Source organism: Lolium rigidum, chromosome 5, assembly GCF_022539505.1.
Source record: "Lolium rigidum isolate FL_2022 chromosome 5, APGP_CSIRO_Lrig_0.1, whole genome shotgun sequence".
NCBI lineage: Eukaryota > Viridiplantae > Streptophyta > Magnoliopsida > Poales > Poaceae > Lolium > Lolium rigidum.
Genome location: NC_061512.1, coordinates 108,469,441 through 108,490,696, shown reverse-complemented (window position 1 = coordinate 108,490,696; position 21,256 = coordinate 108,469,441). Strand labels below are relative to the sequence as shown.

The 21,256-nt window shown below is 47.4% G+C and overlaps 2 protein-coding genes across 2 annotated transcripts; one reads left to right on the top strand and one right to left on the bottom strand.

The window, feature by feature from the left end:
• The first annotated feature begins 7,393 nt into the window (after window positions 1–7,393).
• On the top strand, window positions 7,394–13,330 carry LOC124651958 (probable helicase DDB_G0274399). The gene is made up of 7 exons (XM_047190977.1): window positions 7,394–8,344; window positions 8,659–8,847; window positions 8,951–9,046; window positions 9,157–9,328; window positions 10,428–10,554; window positions 10,637–12,412; window positions 12,521–13,330. Exons 1-7 carry the CDS (start codon window positions 7,600–7,602, stop codon window positions 12,905–12,907), a joined length of 3,492 nt encoding a protein of 1,163 aa, XP_047046933.1. The 5' UTR covers window positions 7,394–7,599; the 3' UTR covers window positions 12,908–13,330.
• A 6,419-nt stretch (window positions 13,331–19,749) lies between these two features.
• On the bottom strand, window positions 19,750–20,418 carry LOC124656240 (transcription repressor OFP8-like). The gene has a single exon (XM_047195021.1). It carries the CDS (start codon window positions 20,416–20,418, stop codon window positions 19,750–19,752), a length of 669 nt encoding a protein of 222 aa, XP_047050977.1.
• Window positions 20,419–21,256: the final 838 nt, after the last annotated feature.

Below are 21,256 nucleotides of genomic sequence, written 5' to 3'. Positions count from 1 at the left end.
TCACCTTGGTTTCTTAATTGCTGCACTCACTGGGGAAACACCTTATCATCTTGGTGCTCTTGTTGCTCGCCGCTTGTCTAACAAGGGGCCTATATTTGGAGGAATTATTGCTACGCGCGTTTTAGCATATTTAGAGCTTCCTCTTGACCCTAATGATGTAAAAATAGCTCCTATGAGGCTCGATATTGCTGCTATGAAGAGTCATCAATTTGTTACAGCTGACTCTAGGTTAGATAATATTGTCTATAGAGTGTTGTTTGCCGACGGGGAAGAGAGGGAAGTCCCTTTGCCCCAACCAGATTTGTTCAGTATCAACAGGAAACCATGGTCGCGCTCTAAGGAGGAGGTGGATGAGAAGCTGAAGATACACAACTTCCACCAGCAGCATGACTCCGAGGACGCCGAGTCCTCCTACGACTACACCGTCACGTATCCGGGTGCTTCTTCTAGCACATACCCGGAATATGATCCATCTTCGTACTACGAGGGTGCTTCTTCATGGGCACCATGGGGTTGATCTCCACTTAGGCCAAAAGCCTAAGCTTGGGGGAGGTATACCGGCATCACTCATTCTTTGCATATTATGGTTGCTGGATACTTGTACATACTTGTTTAGTTTCTTTGAGTGGTTTTCTAATGAGAGGGAGATGATATTTGGGGAAGTGCTGCCTGAAAACAGATTCTGGACTGTTACTAGAAAAATTCGTGCGCACAGCCAGAACGTTATTTTGAGCTGCCAATTTTTGTGCATGTTCCCCAGGTTGTTATCTAACTTTCATTAGTTGAACACTTTACGAGCTGAGCAACGGAAGATTTTTGTAAAAATCGATTTCTGTACTGCTGTCAGGTTTTGGCAGATTTCTGCCATCTCGCTTTTCTGTGTTTCTTTTAGTTTTCGTTTTCTTGCTCTTGCGTTGTTTCTTTCCTAAAACACAAAAAGACCAAAAATATTTCTGTTGTTTCTCTTCACCACTTGTTTACTTTAGTTTCTTGCATTTGTTTCGCTTTATTTGCTATTGCTAGTTTGCTATAAGAAAACCCAAAAAGATTTTGCTTTGTTTGCTTGTTTCCTTTTATTCTTGTTCTCAAATTCGAAAACACCAAAAATATTTTCTGTTCTTCTTTGGTTTGTAAAGTTCTTTATGAGTTCAATGGTCTTCGGTGGCTGGAGCGTGGTTTTCATTTCATATTATCCAAGCTACACAAGTGAAAAGGCAATGATGACGATATTCGACAATCTGATTGTGGTGAGAGGCTGGTATGAACTCTATTTGTTTTCATTTTTGTACATATACTCATCCTTGTGAGCATGCTTAGTTGGTTCGTGTGAGGTATATGTCATTTAAGAAAGTCTAGTAGTTCATGATCTCTCATGTTTAGCTCCAATTTATTAATATGAGTAGCATGTCATGGATGTTTGCTTGCATTGTTTTATTCATATATAGGTATGATATTGTGGTATCCTCCTCTGAATAATTCGGTTGAATTAACTTGGCACATGCTCACGCATGCATATGACTGAACAAGAGTCAATTAAGCCTCAATGATTTACATTGTTTCGAGTTACGGTATCACTTTTATGCCTCGGTTAATTTATTTTGCCGCAAGCATGATTATGACGATTACTTGCTCTCTTGATTTGTCGCTCCCTAGTCTTTTGCTAGACTTCACTTGTACTGAGCGGGAACGCTGCTCGTGCTTCCAAACACATGAAAACCAAGTTATTCCAGAGTGTCCACCATAAATACCTATGCATGGCATTTCAAACCATTCCAAGTAAATTCTCATGCGCTACCTTTAAACCTTCAAAATGCTTCTCAATTTTGTGTTAATGTTTCATAGCTCATGAGGAAGTATGTGGTGTTTAAATTTCAACCTTGTCATTTACTCATTGACGGACTTTCATATGGACTAGTGGCACATCCGCTTATCCAATAATTTTGCAAAAAGAGCTGGCAATGGGGTTCCCAGCCCCGATTAATCAAACTTTACTAATAATTCTCTTCACATGTTTTGCTCTGATTCATCGGTAAGCAACTTAATTTTGCAAATAGACACTCCTCCATGGTATGTGATTGACGGAAGGCACCCGAGGATTCGGTTAGCCATGGCTTGTGTAAGCAAAGGTTGGGGGAGTGTCACCCATAATAAAACTAAAATACGTGTGTAAACAAAAGAGAAGAGGGATGATCTACCTTGCTGGTAGAGATAACGTCCTTCAGGGGAGCCGCTCTTGAAAGTCCAGTTGGCGAGGTAGTTGGTGTACCCATTACCATTCGTTGACAACAACAAACACCTCTCAAAACAATTTTACTCCTGTTTTAAAAATGAAAAGCTCTAGCGCATGTTAATCCCTGCTTCCCTCTGCGAAGGGTCAATCTTTTACTTTTATGTTGTGTCTCCATCCTTTCTTTGAGCACTTTCTTGAGAGCACAACTGTCATTCTTAGTGTAATATGCTTGTCTCAAAATATGATTGACTGTGGTATAACTTTGATGCTTTTATCTTTGACAACCACTATTTCTAGTCTTTCTATGAACTTCGGAGGTGCCTGAGCATTTATGTTTTGCTGATCAAATATGGGCAAGTGAGATACCACTCTATCATACTCGTTTATGAACATTGCAATCCTGCTTATATACATGATTCATGATGCTTATTATTAATTGTTGGTACCTTTCCATGATTGATATAGCTATTAGATGATCCTATTTGCATGTATCTTATTATGAACCGCCTAAGTGTTAGCCATAGCATGAGAATATTTACATCATATGAACAAATGTGTTCGTGAAAGTTCTTTTATCGCTCAGTTGTTAACTGAATTGCTTGAGGACAAGCAATAAGCTAAGCTTGGGGGAGTTGATACGTCCAAAACGTATCTACTTTCCCGAACACTTTTGCTGTTGTTTTGCCTCTAATTTGTGTATTTTGGATGCAACTAACACGGACTAACGCCGTTTTCGACGGAACCGTTCCGGTGTCTCGTTTTTGTGCAGAAATCCAACTTTCGGGAAAAACCTCGGAATTTATACGGAAGGCCCTATTTTCCCGGAAGACTCACGGAGCCGGAAGGGCAAGTCGGTGGAGGCCCGAGGGCCCCACACCCTAGGGCGGCGTGGCCCAGGAGGGGGGCGCGCGGCCCTAGCGTGTGGCCCCCTCGGCCGGCCTCCGACGCCCTCCTTCGGACTACTTATCGCCCTCGACCTAAAAACGCACGGGGAGAAGTCGAAGTCGCCAGAAACCCTCCAGAACGCCGTCACATCGCGAAACTCCGTCTCGGGAGCCAGAAGTCTCCGTTCTGGCACTCCGCCGGGACGGGGAATTGGAGGAGATCATCGCCACCATCACCACCGACGCCTCTCCATCGACCAGCCATGTTTCCCCCATCCATGTGTGAGTAATTCCCCCGCTGTAGGCTGAAGGGGATGGTAGGGATTGGATGAGATTGGTCATGTAATAGTATAAGATTGTTAGGGCATAGTGCCTAGTGTCCGTAATTGGTACTTTGAGGATATTGTTGCAACTTGTTATGCTTAATGCTTGTCACTAGGGCCCGAGTGCCATGATCTCAGATCTGAACATGTTATTATTTCATCATGATATTCATTGTTTATGGTCTTACCTGCAAGTTGTATACACATGTCGTCGTCCGGAACCAATGGCCCCGAAGTGACGAAATCGGGACAACCGGAGGGGATGGTAGTGATGTGAGGATCACATGTGTTCACGGAGTGTTAATGCTTTGCTCCGGTACTCTATTAAAAGGAGTACCTTAGTATCCAGTAGATTCCCTTGAGGCCCGGCTGCCACCGGCTGGTAGGACAAAAGATGTTGTGCAAGTTTCTCATTGCGAGCACGTACGACTATAATTGGAACACATGCCTATTGATTGCTTTGTACTTAGACACCGTTTTATTATTATCTCGCAAATGCCCTGCTTGATCGTTACATGAGTTTCTCTCATCCATGCAACGCCCGTTATCCGCCCCCGTGCCTACGATATTTTAATCCTGCTGTTTACTATAATCACTGCTGTCTGTCTCGTTACTCTGCTCGTTGTTATTTCACTACTGCTACTCGTTATAAAGCTGTTACTATCGATAAACTCTTGCGAGCAAGTCTGTTTCCAGTGCAGCTGAATTGACAACTCCGCTGTTAAGGCTTTCAAGTATTCTTTGTCTCCCCTTGTGTCGAATCAATAAATTGGGTTTTACTACCCGCGAAGACTGCTGCGATCCCCTATACTTGTGGGTCATCAGAGGCCCATGAAGACACTTGAAGGCGAGATGGGCCACTAGGACGGCGCACTAGAAGGTTCCTTGACGGGCAAGACAAGGAAAGCGTTCGAACAAGGAAAGATCGGATCTAAAACTACTGTAAACCTAGTCGTACTCGGTGAGACCTGTTGAGACGTAGCCTCCTATATAAAGGCCAGGAGAGGGGCTGCCGAGGGACACAATCAATCTTAGCAATTTTAGCCAGAAAAAGCTTAGAGCTAGGTCACCTTAGCCATAGCCATCTCGACGAGATCTCAGCCGAACTATTCGGCACCACATTGTAACACATTGTCATCATAATCAAGAACAGACAGGCAGGACGTAAGGGTTTTACCTCCTCGAGGGCCCCGAACCTGGGTAAATCGCTCTCCCCGCTTGTCTGTGAACCGATGTCTCGTATTAGCTTGCAGGATTCCATCAACCCTAAGCCCCTATCGGAGGGCATTGACGAGGAGTACCCTCGACACTTGTGAACTCCAATTTTTTCCTCCTCTTGTAGAAATGGGTCTGGAAAAACCAAAACGTAATGTTGTTCAGAGGGCTAAATCAAGCAAAAAGAGTCTCCTTCCACTTTTAATTCAGCCTATAGGAGAGGATGAATCCAAGTAGAAACGGATCTGCACAAACCAAAAACTAATGTCCAGGGGACTAAATCAAACGAGAAAGAGAGAGAGAGAGAGAGAGAGAGAGAGAGAGAGAGAGAGAGAGAGAGAGAGAGAGAGAGAGGGATGACGAACCTGAAAAATAAGGGGCAAAGGAGGATCTAACTGCCCAACCAATCCAGTGCCGGAGCTCCCTCTGCTGGAGCTCGCCTGAGCTCACCCAAGCTCGCCGGAGCTCGTCCTGGCGGAGTTCGACCGCGCCGCCCCTGCTGGCCGTTCTTCGATACTCCTCCGCGACCGCGCCGTCCTCGCCGGAGTAACGGAGGTCGCTGCGACGCCCTTCCAGCACTCTCTCGCCCGGCCCCTCACGAAGGTCGCTCGCGAGCGAGGCAAAAGGGAGGCGGCCGAAATGATGGAGCGCGCGAGGGGGGCAAAGGGGAAAGGGCGGAGCGCGCGAGCGACGAAACTGGCGGCGCGATGGGAGGAGAAGGAGGGAGGCGGCGGGAGGGGAAGGGGAGAGGCGGCACGGCGGTGCTGCGGGATGAGAAGGGGAGAGACGATAGGGTTTCTGGCGATTCGCGTGTGGTGATTGCCTTTTCCCCTCCGTTCACGATAGTTTTTCTTTCTCCTCGGGCAAACCCAACCAGAAGGCGACATGTGGCCCAATGGACGGAGAGACGCGAGCGAGCGCCCAGCGATTTCTCGACAGATGCCCTATCGTGGATGGCCTCTCCATGCCCCATGGGGGTGCAACAATTATACCTTTAGATGTAATAGTATAGATAGATAGGTGCAAGTGGATCAAATTTAGGGTACACTCTTTATTAAAAGAATAACTATTTTTTCTAACAATATTATCTCATTTGCCAAGAGTTAGTTCATTTTTTTTCACTAAAAAAGGTGGGGGTGGCTTAAATTGACCCACTTGCGTACACACGAATTGCATTTATGTCGATCTCAAAAAAAAAAAAAAAATGGAACAGTTGTGTCTTGTGTGGACACTCGATAGCAGGCAACCGGCTCTTCCCGGGCCGAACCCGTCGACACGGTCTAGACCCGGTTTGACTGATCTTCGGGTTCGACCCGCACGACTGTTCGGGCAGGTTTGGGGCCGAGTTCGATTCAGGAAAAGTGTCCAACCCACCCAGTCGAAATCCTCGAGGCGGTCGTGGCGGCGCATCGGTGACGGCGCGTCGAGGAGGTGGAAGGCGCCGGCGGCGAGGGCGGACCAGAGGTGAAGTGGGAGCTGTAGGAGCGGAAGTGACTTGCACGACGAGCGAGGCGGCGCATCGGTGTCCGGCGCCGACGGCAAGCTCACAGGTGACACATGCGGCGGCCCCGCCTCCTCCCCTCCCCGTGCTTGTTGCTATGAATCACCCGGAGATCAGATCAGCAGATGAGCTGGGTTACCCCTAAACAGTGCCGAATTTAACATGCGAACGAGTTTCTCTAGGATGGCATACAGTTAGTTACTTTAGCCAAGGCTTCTTCACTTCTTGTAGGGAACTTCAGTATGTCCTTCTAACAATACTATGTTGGATTCAAGACATGGAAACTCATCTTGAATTAACCCTAAAAAAACTCATCTTGAATTATGCAATGTTTCTTTTTTCCTGAGGGTGTCGCGCTATCAGTTGTAGGCACTATGGGATGTGCGCTTGATAGTTGACTTCATGTTTCTCACTGACAATAACTTCTTCTGTATGTTTTACCTTTTCTCACTGTCCTAGATCATGTTACTTCTGCCCGTGACTTCACTGTTTACCGAAACTTCACAAGTAGTATCTGAAAAGAACAGTCTTGTTGTCGCTGGTAGATTTGCCATTATCCAACCAAGATAGCAGCGGAATTGATCACTTGTCAGATACTTAATGGTCCTTAATACATGCGAAAAGTTCGATTGTTCGTTGCCGCATAGTCAAAAGATTAAGATAATATGTGGAATATCATAACGTTTAGTTACATATTGCATTCTCATGCATATGCGTGTTAAATCAAGAGTTGGCTGATGATGAGCGCATCCAATCAAAGCAGCTGATACCTTTGACAACTGTTGTCTTCATACCAAATTACTGTGATCAATCTGTCTAGCTCTTTGATTTTATTTTGCTATTGCAAAGATTTATATTAGGTCATATAAGGGAAAGCCTGCTCAACGTCTCAAATATTCATATTTTACTACACTAGCTAAACTTAACAGTTCATGTTCGTTTATGTATGCACATATTCTTGTGATGTGATCTTTTATGACAAAATGCCAAACCTGATTTAATTATTTTATGATTGTTGTATGTAAGCAATGGTGAAGGAAAGTGGTCAAGAACCCTGCGTGATGTCACAAAAATTTGACCTTTAGGTGTTTCTTTATGGTTCAGTGGGCAGATTTATAACAATTTGGGGTTGGGTTGGACCCTTTAAGGGGCTCACTATTTATGGTTTAGTGGGCAGATTTATACTGATTTATACCAAAGATTACTCACATCTTTGTGTTTGTGTTTGTTCAAATTCAGGACTCTGACTGTTGCACTTCAAAGAGTGAGTAGTTTGAGTGTTTGACAAACGTGGTGCTTCTGAAATTGTGTCAGCAGTAAAGAAGAGTTGGTTGGTACTGGAGCTGCTCAAGTGAAAATAGAATCACAAGAAATTGATCCTGTTTTTTCGTTAAATCTGGTGATGTGATTAAATACGAGACTGCTGCTGATCCCAGGGACACTGAAATGGCTGATGCGCCCAGAGATCCAGCACATCATGATCCCACAGGACTAGAAACCATGAAAACTTTTGATTCTGAAGGAAATCAAAACGGGGATACTTTAGATCCGCGAAACAGGTCAAAGAATGTAAGAGGAGTAGAAGCCAATTTTGCTTTGAAGCTTGCGAACAACCCTGTAAAGAGATCTAAGTTGGATGAACACAAAGTAGCAATGCTGGGTAAAAAGCGAGCCAGGCAAACTGTGATAATTAATGACGAGGATGCAAAGCAAGCTGGCACCGGTACAATATCCACACCCAGAAGACAGTCTCGTGGTATTGGTGAAGGAGCTGCAGAATCACAAAACCAGCTGGTCATCAGGGATCAGAGGCAAGCTGAAAGGATGGGGTCAGAACGGAGTAATTCTGCTGCTCCGGATGACCAAAATACTGAATTCAATGGTGATTTGGAGTTGGCATCCCAGGATTGGTCAAAGAAAATGAATGCCGAAGAACCCCCCTCAGATGGGTATGAACAATCTGTGCCAAGGCAATTGAGGCAAACTATGGATTCCAATCAGTTCAAGGGCCGACCAGTCTCTTCTCAGAGAGCAGTTTTAACAGGACAGAACACTGCAGATCAGAAACCTGCCAACAAGAGGTCCCTTGTTTCCAAGAAACAGGCTTCAGTGAACAATACGCAATATCATGACACATCTATTGAACGACTTCTACAGGAAGTGACAAGTGATAAGTTCTGGTACAATCCAGGTTAGTTCTCCTACATTTTCCCTGTTTCTTTTGGATTTCTTTAATTTAAGAAACATGGTAAGACCATTGCTTAATCTGGAAAATTATATGCTGTGTCATGGTACTTTTGATGTGCTTGCTTAATCTGAAATGTTATACCGGTCACTGCTTTGTGTTCCATATTTGTTGTACTTCTCATGTTCAATACTGTGGCACTTTTTTTAATGTATACCTTGTATCCGATGGTTGCATCTTCACAGTTTCATCATTGATGTAAATTCCCTGTCTACACCCTTAATTTGACAAAGAACATTTTATATTTCTCATCTAAACAGACGAGTCAGAACTTCAGTCTGTTCCTGGAAGCTTTGAATCTGCCGAGGAGTACATTAGAGTTTTTGAGCCTTTGCTTTTTGAGGAATGCAGAGCTCAGCTATACAGTTCATATGAGGAGTCTCTTGAGGCAGTGTCAAGGGATGCACATGTAATGGTGCGTGTGAAAACCGTTGAAAGGCGCGAAAGAGGTATGTTCAACATTTTTTTTTTGTATTCATGGCATGTTTTGTAACAATTATAATAGTTGATACAGTCTCATATCTCACTGACTATTATGGTTGATGTGCACAGGATGGTATGATGTTATTGTTCTACCAGCACATGAATGTAAATGGACTTTTAAAGAAGGCGAAGTCGCAATTTTGTCATTTCCTCGGCCTGGTCCAGGTAGCTCTACTGTGTTCCTTCTTTAGTTATGTATTAAGTGTGCAGATTTCTTACTCTCAAGGAACTGTTTTATGAACTGGACTCATGTATCCATTTCTTTGTTATTTTAGCTGCCCAGTCAAGTAATAATTCTAGTAGGAAGATTGTTGGTTCAAACGAAGATACCGAGTCAGTGTGTGGACGGCTTGTTGGTAGAGTCCGGCGCCATATGCCTTATGATACACGTGATCCCATTGGAGCAATTATCCGTTTTTATGTTGGGAACCCATCTGATTCTAGCTGGTAATTCCTCATATCATTGTTACTTAGCTTGTCCTGCACTGATAAAACAGTATATTCAATGCTTCTGAACTTGTTTTTGTTTAACTTGGTTTTACTGGAACCTTGCTGCTAGTTCCTTGCACCTAGATTTATTATTTGGAATGGTCATTTTTCAAGATTAGGTTACTGTGAAAGTTAATACCTCCGATGTTGTTTGCTGATTAAGACTTCCACTTAGCTCCCTTCATGCTTGCACATAGTATCACCGACAAATGAGATTTCCTGTAAGATAGATTTATTAAATTGATCACAGGCACAGTTTTTCTTTTCTTATTAAGGGTTACTTGTCACAAACAGTGCAGTTTTTTTTTTCCACTCACACTTAAATCGATCAGTTGGACATGCATGCAGTACCTGCTCTACAACTCATTGCAGCTTCGTAGTTCCGAATGCTGACAACCATGGCAGCCCATTACCCGATTGGATGAATTTAATCTACGAGAGTGCATTTGCTACCCGCATGGGTAGCTACACACCCATGCATTATACCAATATGCAAGCCATATTAACTTGTTTTAGCTCGGTTTCCTAGTAGAACGTGGAATTCTAGTGTACAAAAGTGCTTTCCGAATTTTGATATGAATATTTTTTTTATCAAAGTCGACTCACCAACGTATTTTGCGTTGACTTTATGAATACTGAGTTGACTTTGATAAAGAAAGTTCAAATCAAAATTCGGAAACCACTTCTGTACACTAGAATTCCATGTTCTACTAGAAAACTGAGCTAAAACAAGTTAATATGGCTTGCATATTGGTATAATGCATGGGTGTGTAGCTACCCATGCGGGTAGCAGGCTTCATCCCTTTAATCTACATCCCCAAGGCCCCAACTAGACCTTGCTAATTCTAAAAGGCTTTACCATAAGGTTCATGGGCCATTTTTCTTAGATTTCATCTGCTTAGGTTGATAGGTTTAAATTTAACTCATATTTCTTTGCTAACTTTGCTTGATTTTATGAACACTATTCTTAACCATTTATCTGTTGTTTATACATTTGTTAACTGAATCCTGTACTTTCAGTCATCTTATTATTCCTTCTTTTGTGTTGTATTTGCAGCAGCGGGACTGATGTCCTGGGGAAACTCCAACCTCAAAGCACATGGTATCTAACTGGTATTGGTTCTCTTGCAACAACACAAAGGGAATATGTTGCGTTGCATGCATTCCGCCGTCTTAATGTGCAGGTGATGCATACTACTTAGTTAAGTTCTATCTGGCTTCTTGGTTATATTTTGCAGTTGGTTTTGATCAAAATATTTCCATCAGATGCAAAATGCGGTTCTTCAGCCAAGCCCAGAGTACTTCCCCAAGTATCAAGAGCAGCCACCTGCTATGCCAGACTGCTTCACTCCTAATTTTTCTTGTCATCTCCAACATTCATTCAATGGGCCTCAGCTATCAGCAATTCATTGGGCTGCAATGCATACAGCTGCTGGCACAAGCAGCGGGGCAGTGAAGAAACAAGAACCATGGCCTTTCACATTGGTACAAGGTCCTCCAGGGACAGGGAAAACTCATACTGTTTGGGGAATGCTAAATGTTATTCATCTTGTTCAGTATCAACGTTATTATGCTGCTCTGCTAAAGAAACTTGCTCCTGAAAGTTACGAGGAAATTGGTGATAGTTCTGCCAACAGTTCAGAGAATGTTGCTGCAGGCTCAATGGATGAGGTTTTGCAGAACATGAATCAGAACCTGTTTCGCACTCTTCCCAAGCTTTGCCCCAAACCACGGATGCTTGTTTGTGCCCCATCAAATGCTGCAACAGATGAGCTGCTTGCTCGAGTTCTTGACCGTGGTTTCATAGATGGTGAGATGAGGGTCTACCGCCCTGATGTCGCTCGTGTTGGAGTTGATTCACAATCCCGTGCTGCACAAGCTGTTTCAGTTGAGCGGCGCACGGAACAGCTATTAATGAAGGGACGCGATGAGGTCATTGGGTGGCTACATCAGCTAAAAGGCCGCGAGCACCAGCTATCGCAGGAGATAGCTATTCTGCAGAGGGAACTTAATATGGTTGCACAGGCTGGTAGATCCCAGGGTTCATTTGGAGTAGATCCAGATATGCTTACTCAAAGGGACCGTAACCGTGATATTCTGCTTCAGAAACTTGCTGCTTCAGTGGAAAGCAGGGATAAAGTACTGGTCGAGATGTCACGCCTGCTGATATTAGAAAGCAGGTTCCGTGCTGGCAGAAACTTCAATCTAGAAGATGCTAGGGCTAGTCTGGAAGCCAGTTTTGCCAGTGAAGCGGAAATTGTTTTTACTACAGTATCAAGCAGTGGCCGCAAGTTATTTTCTGACCTTAGTCATGGCTTTGATATGGTTGTTATTGATGAGGCTGCTCAGGCCAGTGAAGTAGGAGTCCTCCCTGCACTTTCGCTTGGCGCAGCTAGATGTGTCTTGGTTGGTGATCCACAACAGCTTCCTGCCACTGTTATTAGCAAAGCAGCTGGAACTTTACTCTACAGCAGGAGTCTTTTTGAGAGGTTTCAGCAAGCTGGTTGCCCTACAATTTTGTTGTCAGTGCAATATAGGATGCATCCCCAGATCCGTGAGTTTCCATCAAGATACTTCTACCAAGGGCGTCTTACAGATAGTGAAAGTGTTGTCAATTTGCCCGACGAGGCTTACTATAGAGATGCACTAATGGCACCATACGTTTTCTATGACATGTCACATGGCCGTGAGTCCCATAGGGGTGGGTCATCTTCATACCAGAATGTTCATGAAGCACAATTTGCATTTCGTTTGTATGGTCATCTTCAGAAGTTTCTGAAGGCTAATGGTGGCAGGAGAGCATCTGTTGGTATAATCACTCCATATAAGTTGCAGTTGAAGTGCCTTCAGCGGGAATTTGCGGAGGTTATGAATACTGAGGAAGGGAAAGATATCTACATAAACACAGTTGATGCTTTTCAAGGCCAGGAGCGTGATGTGATTATTATGTCATGCGTCCGTGCCTCTAACCATGGTGTGGGCTTTGTTGCAGATATACGCCGGATGAATGTTGCTCTCACTCGAGCTAGGAGAGCTCTATGGGTATGCTTTCTGTCCTCCTTCCAAAAATATGCATCAAGAGAAATGTACTAATGTTGTTTGCTCCTAGACTTATGCCATCATACTAATATAGTCTTTGTTGTTTTTCAGGTTATTGGTAATGCAAATGCCCTCATGCAGTCAGAGGACTGGGCAGCACTTGTAGCAGATGCAAAGGCGAGGAAATGTTTCATGGACTTGAGTAGCATTCCGAGTGACTTCCTACCCATGAACAATTCTTCTAACACCCGAGGCATGAATTTTTCAAACAACACAAGGAACATGAGAGCTAGTGGACCTAGACCGATGCATTTCAGCATGCTTTCTGAACCCAGGATTGGAATGAGATCCGGTGAGGATGATCAATCCAACTCTTTTTCGAGAAACGGTAGTTATCGGAATCCGGATGTTCGCCCTGGTGATAGGTCTGGGGAAAATTTGCAGTTTGGGACGACCAGGAGGCCGAATGCGTCCAATGATCCAAGGAGGCAAGTCTAGGGAGAACGCACTTCCGTTTGCAACTTTTTGTGTGGGGTGGCGCAGCATGGAACGATGATGATGCAGCGAGCCGTCGCCTGTTCGGAAGATGTGCACCACGGGTGGTAGTCATGTGCAGGGCCAGACGACCAATTCCTCATGGGATGGCTAGACCTCTCGGTGGGGGTTGCAGTCATAGCTGCCTTGACTGGCTAATTGGATGCTGTCGTTTGGGACATGGGCTTTGGCTCTTGATTTTGTCAGGCCGCGGAACAAAGGAAGGCTGCCTCAAGCTGGTGCTTGGTGTTCTGGAACCACGCAGGACGTGTTATGTCCGTTTACATGGGCCAGGCTTGAGCAAGGCTGTCAGCTGGACAGACGTTGCCTGGCATTTTGCCGCTTGCTCATCCATGATCTTTTCATAGACCTATTTGTTATACGCAAGCAGGCGTTTCCATTTTGAAAGCCGCCCTATGGCTGGTGGTGAATATGGGCATTTTCATTTCTCGAGACTGCTATGGCTGGTAAGCATTCAAGCTTTTGCTGTTAGCTGCTAGCTGTGAAGATAAATACGCTGTTCATTACATGTATAATCAGCTTGCTCGCTTACGTACACAGCGCTTCTTCTGTGGCATAAGTACGCAGTAAGCCCTGTCCGTGTGTACAAAGTTGGCTGTTTTGACAAAGCTGCGCTATTTGGTTCAGCTGCCCTGTTTGTCACCTATGGTTTCTTGTGTTCGCTATGGGTGTCGGTTGAATCCTGAATGTTGCGCTGTACTGAAGATGCTTCTGTGCTTGCAGTCAGGTGATCTGATTCCAGATGCTGCATCATTTTGGTGTTTGATGTCCTTGGTTGTAAGTTGGTCTGTGCTGTAGTGTGATGACCACACATGTTCTTCTCGTCTGGCTTTGCATATTTTCTGTTTTGCCTTTAACTAACAACAGCTATTAGCTTTGGCTGGCTAAATCGTTAGACACCAAACAGGTGCCTATCTTGAAAGTGATCTTTCCGCCAGTAGACTCCTCAACCAAACTTTACCCTAACAAAACAACTCCAGCAGTAGAGTATTGACTCTAGCAACCTCCTTCACTTTGCCTTTCTCGGCAAAACCTGTCACCTTGGTAGGAGACAGTCGTGGCTAGGTTGATCTTTTTGATCGTTCAGAACGATCCACATGAACCAGCCAGCGCGGTTATTCCCAAACAGCAAAGCTCAATTTCCCTAAAAAAAAAAGGGAAAACAACAAAGCTCAGTTCCAGTACTGTCAGTTCCAGTGACGTCGGTGTTTTGTTTAGAGAAGACGGTGGAGACATTGGAGGCTCCTGGAACGAGATTGGCAACGATGTACACCTAGGTTCGGCCCCTTTCGGTAGAGGTGAAGACCTACTCTTGCTTGGATGTGATTACTTCAGATCGATTACAATGGTTTGCCGGAGACGGAGTAACAAACTTAGCTAGGGGTGGATGAGAGTAATGAGCTATATGGTTTGGACATCTAGCTAAGAGCATCTCTAGCACAGCCCTTAAAAAGCCAAAACCGAATAATAACCGCCAGTTTACGGGTTCGGGCTGAAAAACGGCGCCGATCAGTGACCGTAAACGGGCTAAAACCGAAAATATTTTTTCGGGCTGCGTCCGGTTCGCTCCGTCGGCCTGTATTTGTAGGGCTCGACGGAGCGAACCGAACGGAGCCCGAACACAATCCCTAATTTACGCGCGAGGGAACGTTCAGCTCCTCCCAACCGCCGCCGCCCCGCCGATCTGTGCGCCCTCACCTTCCTCTGCGCCGCCACCCTCCGATTTGTCCCCGATGAGTCTCGAATCGACCCCGCCGGCCGCCGTTGCTACCCCGCCGGCTGCCGTTGCTTCCGCGCAGGCGCCGCCACCCTCTCCCGTGGTCGCGGGAGCTTCCGCAGCTCCACCAACAACCCCAGCGACCGCTCCCACCCCTGTGACCCCCACGGATGTTGCTACGACGGTCGCGTTGACGACTGCGGTGAAGAGGCGGCGCGCGGGGACGCATCTGGTCCCACCCGCCGGTGCAGCGGTGGTCACCGGTGATGGGTCGGCGGTGAAGCCGAAGGCGGCCCGTGCAAGACCGAAGAGTTCGGGTCCGAAAAGGACCAAAGTGAAGGCGGCGACTGGCCGTGGCCCGCGCCTCCCTGCCCATCTCCGCCACCGCCGCCTCCGGAAGCCACCGCGAACGCCGCCCAGGACGTGCTCGATGACGGGTCAGCAAGGTACACATGAACTCTTCTTCTGTTTTTTCGATTGCGAGTAGATACTGAGGCCTCGTCAAATTAGGAACGATTCCACCTCGTACATGGAGATGTTGGAGGAGGTGAACATTAACCCACTCCCTCCATTCGGCAATGAGAACGACTGCGGGGACGAGGTGGAAGAAGGGGACGAGGAAGGGGACGACGGTGTGGTGGAGGTCACGACCGATGGAAATCGGAAGAAGAGGCGGGCCAACAACTACACGGAGATTGAAGACGCCACCTTGTGCCGAGCTTGGGCCTCCGTGGGGATGGATGCCGTCTCCGGCACGGATCAAACAGGGAAGCGGTACTGGCAGCGCTTTGAGGACAAGTTCCATAATCTCATGCCGCGCGTTCGCCATCCTGTCGATCGCACGTACCGATACCTTCAAGGTCGTTGGGACGCTATCAAACCGGTGTGTAGCCGGTGGGCAGCAGCAATGGACCAAGTGGTGTCCAATCCTCCTAGCGGCGCAACTGTCGACGAACATGTGAGTGCATATTTGGTTAAGCTATTTGTAGTTTAGCTTGGGTGAGATCTTGACGATTTGTTGGTTCCTTTTGCATATGTAGGATCGCATTGCCGATGCTAGGTACAGAGACATAACCGGCAGCAAGGGCAAGAGTTTCACCATGCGTCATTGTTTTGATGTGCTCCAGCACCTTCCCAAGTGGAAACTGAGGGATGAAGAGGCGAAGGAAAGGCTAAGGCTCGAGGGGGAGGCTGCATTGCTGAGGGACAAGTTTGATCAAATGATAAGTCGAAGGAGGTGATAGCGACCAAGACTTTGGAGACCAAACGTGTCATCATCGAGATGAAGAAGGAGGTGAGCCTTGCAAAACTTGAAGCCAGCCGAGAGAAAGCAAAGAGCAAAACCAGGTTGGAGGAGATGAGGATCAACGTGAAGAAGGCCAAAGCCATGAAGCAACTATTGGCCGAAGAGAGGGAGATCATGATGATGAAGACGACGGACATGAATGAGGTTCAACTAGAGTGGTGGAAGGAGGCCTCTGCGGAGATCACGGCAAGGCGAAGAGCAGCTCGTCAAGAGGCAACTGCTGCCGATGTGACTCCAGGAGGTGGTGGCGATGGTGCTGACGGCGGGGCAACCTCGGTTTGATGCCGGCGGTGACAACTGATGGGGAACTATGAACTGTGTCATTTGATTGTGTCATTTGATGCCTGCACTATGAACTATGCATGAATTGTTTGAGTTTTATCGTCACGTTTGATCGATCATATGCAAATATATTTCATAAAACTTGTTTTTACGGGTTCGGATTCCGCTGGCGCAAAATAGAGCCCGTAAACCAAAACTGTGAAACATAATATTCTATTTTACAGTTTTCGTTTACGGGCTTTGTTCTGCGCCAGCCATTTTACGACCCAAATACGCAAGTCGGTGAACTGAACTCGCCTTTTTCAGTTCGCGTTTTTACGAGCTCTGCTAGAGATGCTCTAAGGCTTATATGGATGACTCGGCTTAAGGTTTTCCAGGTCGAATACGTCGTCAAGTCATCATATTGCGCTTCACATTGATCTTCCCCGTCGTGGACTTTTGGGTCAGCCCACTCCCTTTGCGTGTAAGCACTCCAAGGAGATGGCCATGAGCATGTCATGGGTCACCCTGGCGAGTTGATCCGACTCGGCTCCTTGGACATACCCGATGTATTCTCTCGTTAGTGAGTTGTAAGGGATGTTGCTACATAGCTTGACATGAGCTTGGGGATTTCTAGGTCAATAAGAAATGATCAATCTAGCCATCCAAGACCATCTCCAACGAGCCACCCACATTATCTGCTCTAGCTGTGCAACCTTGCACCCTGGGGTAAGTGAGGTTGCTCATGTGTTGGTCAATCTTTTACTTGTCTTTTGATCATCTAGTTTATGAAGGAGCTGGACCTATGACAACATTCCTCCTATGACCAGTAGCAGCCTCGTGGAGGCGCGCCGTGTAGGTGCAAGTAGGGTAGTCGCCAACCTTTGTTCGCCATGCCAAAGGCTTCAGTGTTTCATATTTACCCTTGTCTTGCACATAGGCTGTGTAACTGTGTGGCCACCTTCAGCAGCGACGACATGGTGGCCTTTTTGCGCGTCGTCGTGGTAGGCCTTATGCCCGGCTTCATGAACAACGATATGGGGCTAGTTGTCGTAGTTCATAGGCAAGGTCACCATGTGGATAAGTGACGAGACTAAAATAGAACTCGTATGCAACAAAACACCCTGAGCTTGGGCCAAAATACTTCACAACATAACAAACGAAGTGGACTTCATGACCCAAGAGCTACCAAATAAATTGACAACACTATTTTCTTTTTGCACCATTTTGAATGAGCCAAGCTCTACTAGGCCAATAACATGTGTTGCCATGAACCCTGTCTCCACGAATCTGAGCCACCCAAATAGCTTTTTGGAGGGGGCATTTTGACCGCTCATTTTCCCCCTTCCCTCTCCCTCTCCTCTCTTATCCAGTTGAGAGCCTCCCACCTTTCCCCGGCTCCTCTCTCTCCCCTCTCCGGTGGCTTAGCCGGCCGGAGTAGGCGGGAGGGAGGAGGCCGGCTTGTACATAGTAGCAGTAGGGTTTCTAGATGTAGGGTTTGGGCTTCGTCCCAGTCTGGCGTGATGCCGGTGGAGGCTTGTCGGCCATGGCGCGCGGGCGGCGCATGGCGGCAGGAGGAGATGTTGTTCCTGCTCCTGGAGCTCCAGAGGATGGAGCAAGCAAGCAGGGGAGCAGATCTTCCCTCCACAAGAGTCAATAAAGCCCAGGTTTGTGCCAAGCTCGATATCTGTCTGCCTGTATCTCCCTCTTCTCTGGTCGGCCGCGGTGGCGAGGGGAAAAGGGGTGTTGATGCAGATCCAGATGCTCAAGCTTGGTGGCAAAGGGGAGCTATGCTTCGTCGACGGATGCTTCCGAGCGACGGCGAGATGCGCCGTCGCTACCTTTGGCCAAGGGGGCCGCTCCGCGCCTCTGGAGCTCCGGCTCAGAGGTTTCTTCTACCTCCAACTTCGGAGGATCTTGGACTTCAGCGCGGCACATCAACGCCGGCTCCAGATCAAGTGGTTTCGTCCCCGATCTGGATCAGGTGGCCGCTGCCTCGAGGTCAACCATGGCGTCGGTGGAGGAGGACCGGATCGCGTTTCTTTTTTATCTTCGAGGTCCTTTTAGCAAAAAACAAGGACTATGTTGTAATTTTAGTTCTTTTTCTGTTCCTTGATGTAATCATCCCACCGCTATAAATGAAGCTTCTTGGGCCTTCTGGCCCTACCCCTGTTAAAAAAAGCCCTAAATTTGATTCAGTCCACCAAACATGTCATAACATTGTGCTTGACCTTTAGTCAAGTTTGTTTGGCTTGTAAGACCTCTAATAACTTCTCCTTAATTAACAAAAATGATAAATCTTTTGCCTTATTTAAAAAATCATTGGCATGATAGGATCCGAGGTAGCACTTCCGAGGTTGGGTAGGTACACGTCACATGCTTTAGATGCATACACGTACGATGTACGTATGGCTTTGTCTCATACGGAGTATACATTAGACAAAGTCTACATTTTTTTTTAGTATATCCATTTACTACATCTAACCACATGGCACGGCGATCGATCTTGGTAGAGTCAACGGCCACAAAGCTGACTTAAGCTCCATGAAAAAGCCAATCAGCTCTCAAAAGGCAGCCCAAGTGCGCAACCACTAGTAATTAAAGAGGGGAAGCACGTTTGCGGTTTGGCTTTGCATGCATTGCAGATGCAGATGCAGCGCTGCCGGCACGCATGAATGTGGGCAACGGCGATGTTCTTCCCATACAAAACGGCGATGAAGCCGTCTCGCGCTGCACGGACGGCAGGTGCCTGCGTGCGTGCGTGCTCATCGACCTTTTCCCAGCCGGCAAAGCTCTCTCGGGAACACCTTCCAACTCCTCATCAAAAGTCCAAGAACAAACAAGGCGTGCCATCCGCTGATCGGCATCCAAAGTGCTTCTTTCTCTCTCGCTTTTCGCCAAAATGAAAACATTTGGCGACTATATGTTGGTAGTATTTGGGAGTTGGGAGCTGGGTGCAGAACTATGGACGATGCACTTGGGAGTCTTGGAGTAGAAACAGAGAGAAACAAAAACAAAGAAATCAAGAGAAAACGTCTGAAACACAATGCAAGCTTTCTTCTCTTTGTGAAGACTAGCAAGCATACAGAACATCGTTCAATAGACATCTCCATATGCATGTAGAACAGACATATCACAGGCACAGCACTACCAATGGCACAACTAGTTACATAGATGATTAACTAAGTTGGATCCTTTCTCGGTGACCTCCTTGCAAAACCGAGGGCCACACAAGCACACTAAGAACAGACACACAGAAACACAACGAGGAGAAGAAACTAAACACCAACAGCAAATCAGAGCTGACCTAATACTAAACACACATGCATAAAACGTGCCACTACTAATTTTCTTCATCAACTAGCTTAAACTGCCTCCTGAGAGATCCTATCACCACCCGGTAACCCTCGATGCGTACACCAGGTGGTGCCAGGATCTCGAGACCCCCACCCTACACGGAACAGAACACGAGCATACGAGCTGGCCGAGCTTCGTCACTCGTCAGTAGTAGTAGTCGTAGTGGTACGCTGGCGGCTGCGGTGGAGGGTCGGAGGCGAGCTGGGCGCACACCTCTGCGAAGGCGGCTAGGATGGCGGCGTGGTGGCGCGGCGCGTTGAGGGCGAGCAGGCGGCGGAGCATGCAGCGGAGGCCGTCCCAGTCGCACAGCCCCATCTCCACCACCATCTGCACCATGCTGTCGCGGAAGTCCGCCCGCGGGTCCGACGACTCCTTCTCCACCGCCACCCCGACGCCGTCCTCGTCCCCCTGCTCCGCCGCCGCAGCCTTCTCGCGCTTCCTCCTCGCCGCCTTGCTGCCCGCCACACGCGCCGGCGCGGACGCCTTGGCGGTCACCCCGTAGGGCACCGCGGGCGGCTGGCCGTGCTGCTTGTAGGAGGCGCTGGAGGAGGAGTAGGTGGCGGAGGAGGCGGTGGAGGCGGAGGAGGGGAAGAAGGACGACGACCGGGACAGGGAGCTGATGCTGCTCCCCGGTGCCGGCACCGGCGGCTTCGGGGCCGGCCTGAGGAAGGAAGGCAGGCTCATGAGCGCCGGCAGCCTGGGCCGGCGCGGGCGGCACCCGCACCCCGCGTCCACCACGGCCACGTGCCGCAGCCGCCCGCCCACGGCGAACTGCCTCCCGCCGCCACGCCGCGCTCTCGACGACGTTGACATGGCCGGCGATGTCAAAGCCAAGCTGGTTTGGGTTTGGATGGACGGTGGTGGTGGACAGAGCTTAGGCTTGGAGTGGCCTGGTTATATACAGCGATTTGACGAGGACAAGTCAGTGGGGGTTAAGAATTAACTGGTGGGGTTTAGCTGGGCCACGTGGGCCCCCGTGGGGCTCATCATCCCGTGCCAGTGGCCAGCTGATGATTAGTTTGACCTTGACCGTCCTGTCAAGAGAGAGAGTCCTTGCGGGTGCTAATGCGAATTCGTTAAAAAAAGGCCGACCTTTGCGAAGGAAAGGCAACTCGCTCCGCACGCGACAAGTGGCGCGCTGTGGTGCCAGAAAATCCCTGGGAAGTGGTCTCCCTACTTGCCACGTGTGGCAAGGGGAAGCAAGGTGGGGATGGAGAGAGGAGAGAGAAGACTGGGTTGGGTCAGTTTTTCCCTTTTTCTTCTAGATTCGTTTTTTCAAAATGAAATATCTTGAGAACCGTAAGTCCAAATTGCGAACCGTTTTCACTTTTGAGATCCTCGCGTCGAGATCTTCAAAACTAGATCCCATGTTGATAGGTTTTGAGATACTTTTTTTCCGTACTTCCAATAATAATATGATTGTACTCGTGATGTGTACCTGACTTGTCTCTCGTGTTTCAGCTGATAAGTACTTGTTTTTAGTGTATTTGGTGCAATTTTTTCCTTTACTCGCTAATCGTGCTCGCCGTGTGCGGGCTGTACGCTGCTCATGTGCGCCAGCTGTACTTACGTACATGTACTTGCTTGTGTTCACCACTGTACACCTTTCGTATGCGCGTTTGTACTGCTTTCGTCTGCGTGAGCTGTACTT

What these genes read in the sequence shown, in the direction of transcription:
- LOC124651958 (XM_047190977.1), top strand. Translation starts at nt 7,600, where the DNA reads ATGGCTGATGCGCCCAGAGATCCAGCACATCATGATCCCACAGGACTA. An exon ending in TAAGTTCTGGTACAATCCAG is followed by an intron (nt 8,345 to 8,658) that starts GTTAGTTCTCCT and finishes TCATCTAAACAG; the next exon opens with ACGAGTCAGAACTTCAGTCT. An exon ending in TCCGCCGTCTTAATGTGCAG is followed by an intron (nt 10,555 to 10,636) that starts GTGATGCATACT and finishes TATTTCCATCAG; the next exon opens with ATGCAAAATGCGGTTCTTCA.
- LOC124656240 (XM_047195021.1), bottom strand. Translation starts at nt 20,418, where the DNA reads ATGTCAACGTCGTCGAGAGCGCGGCGTGGCGGCGGGAGGCAGTTCGCC.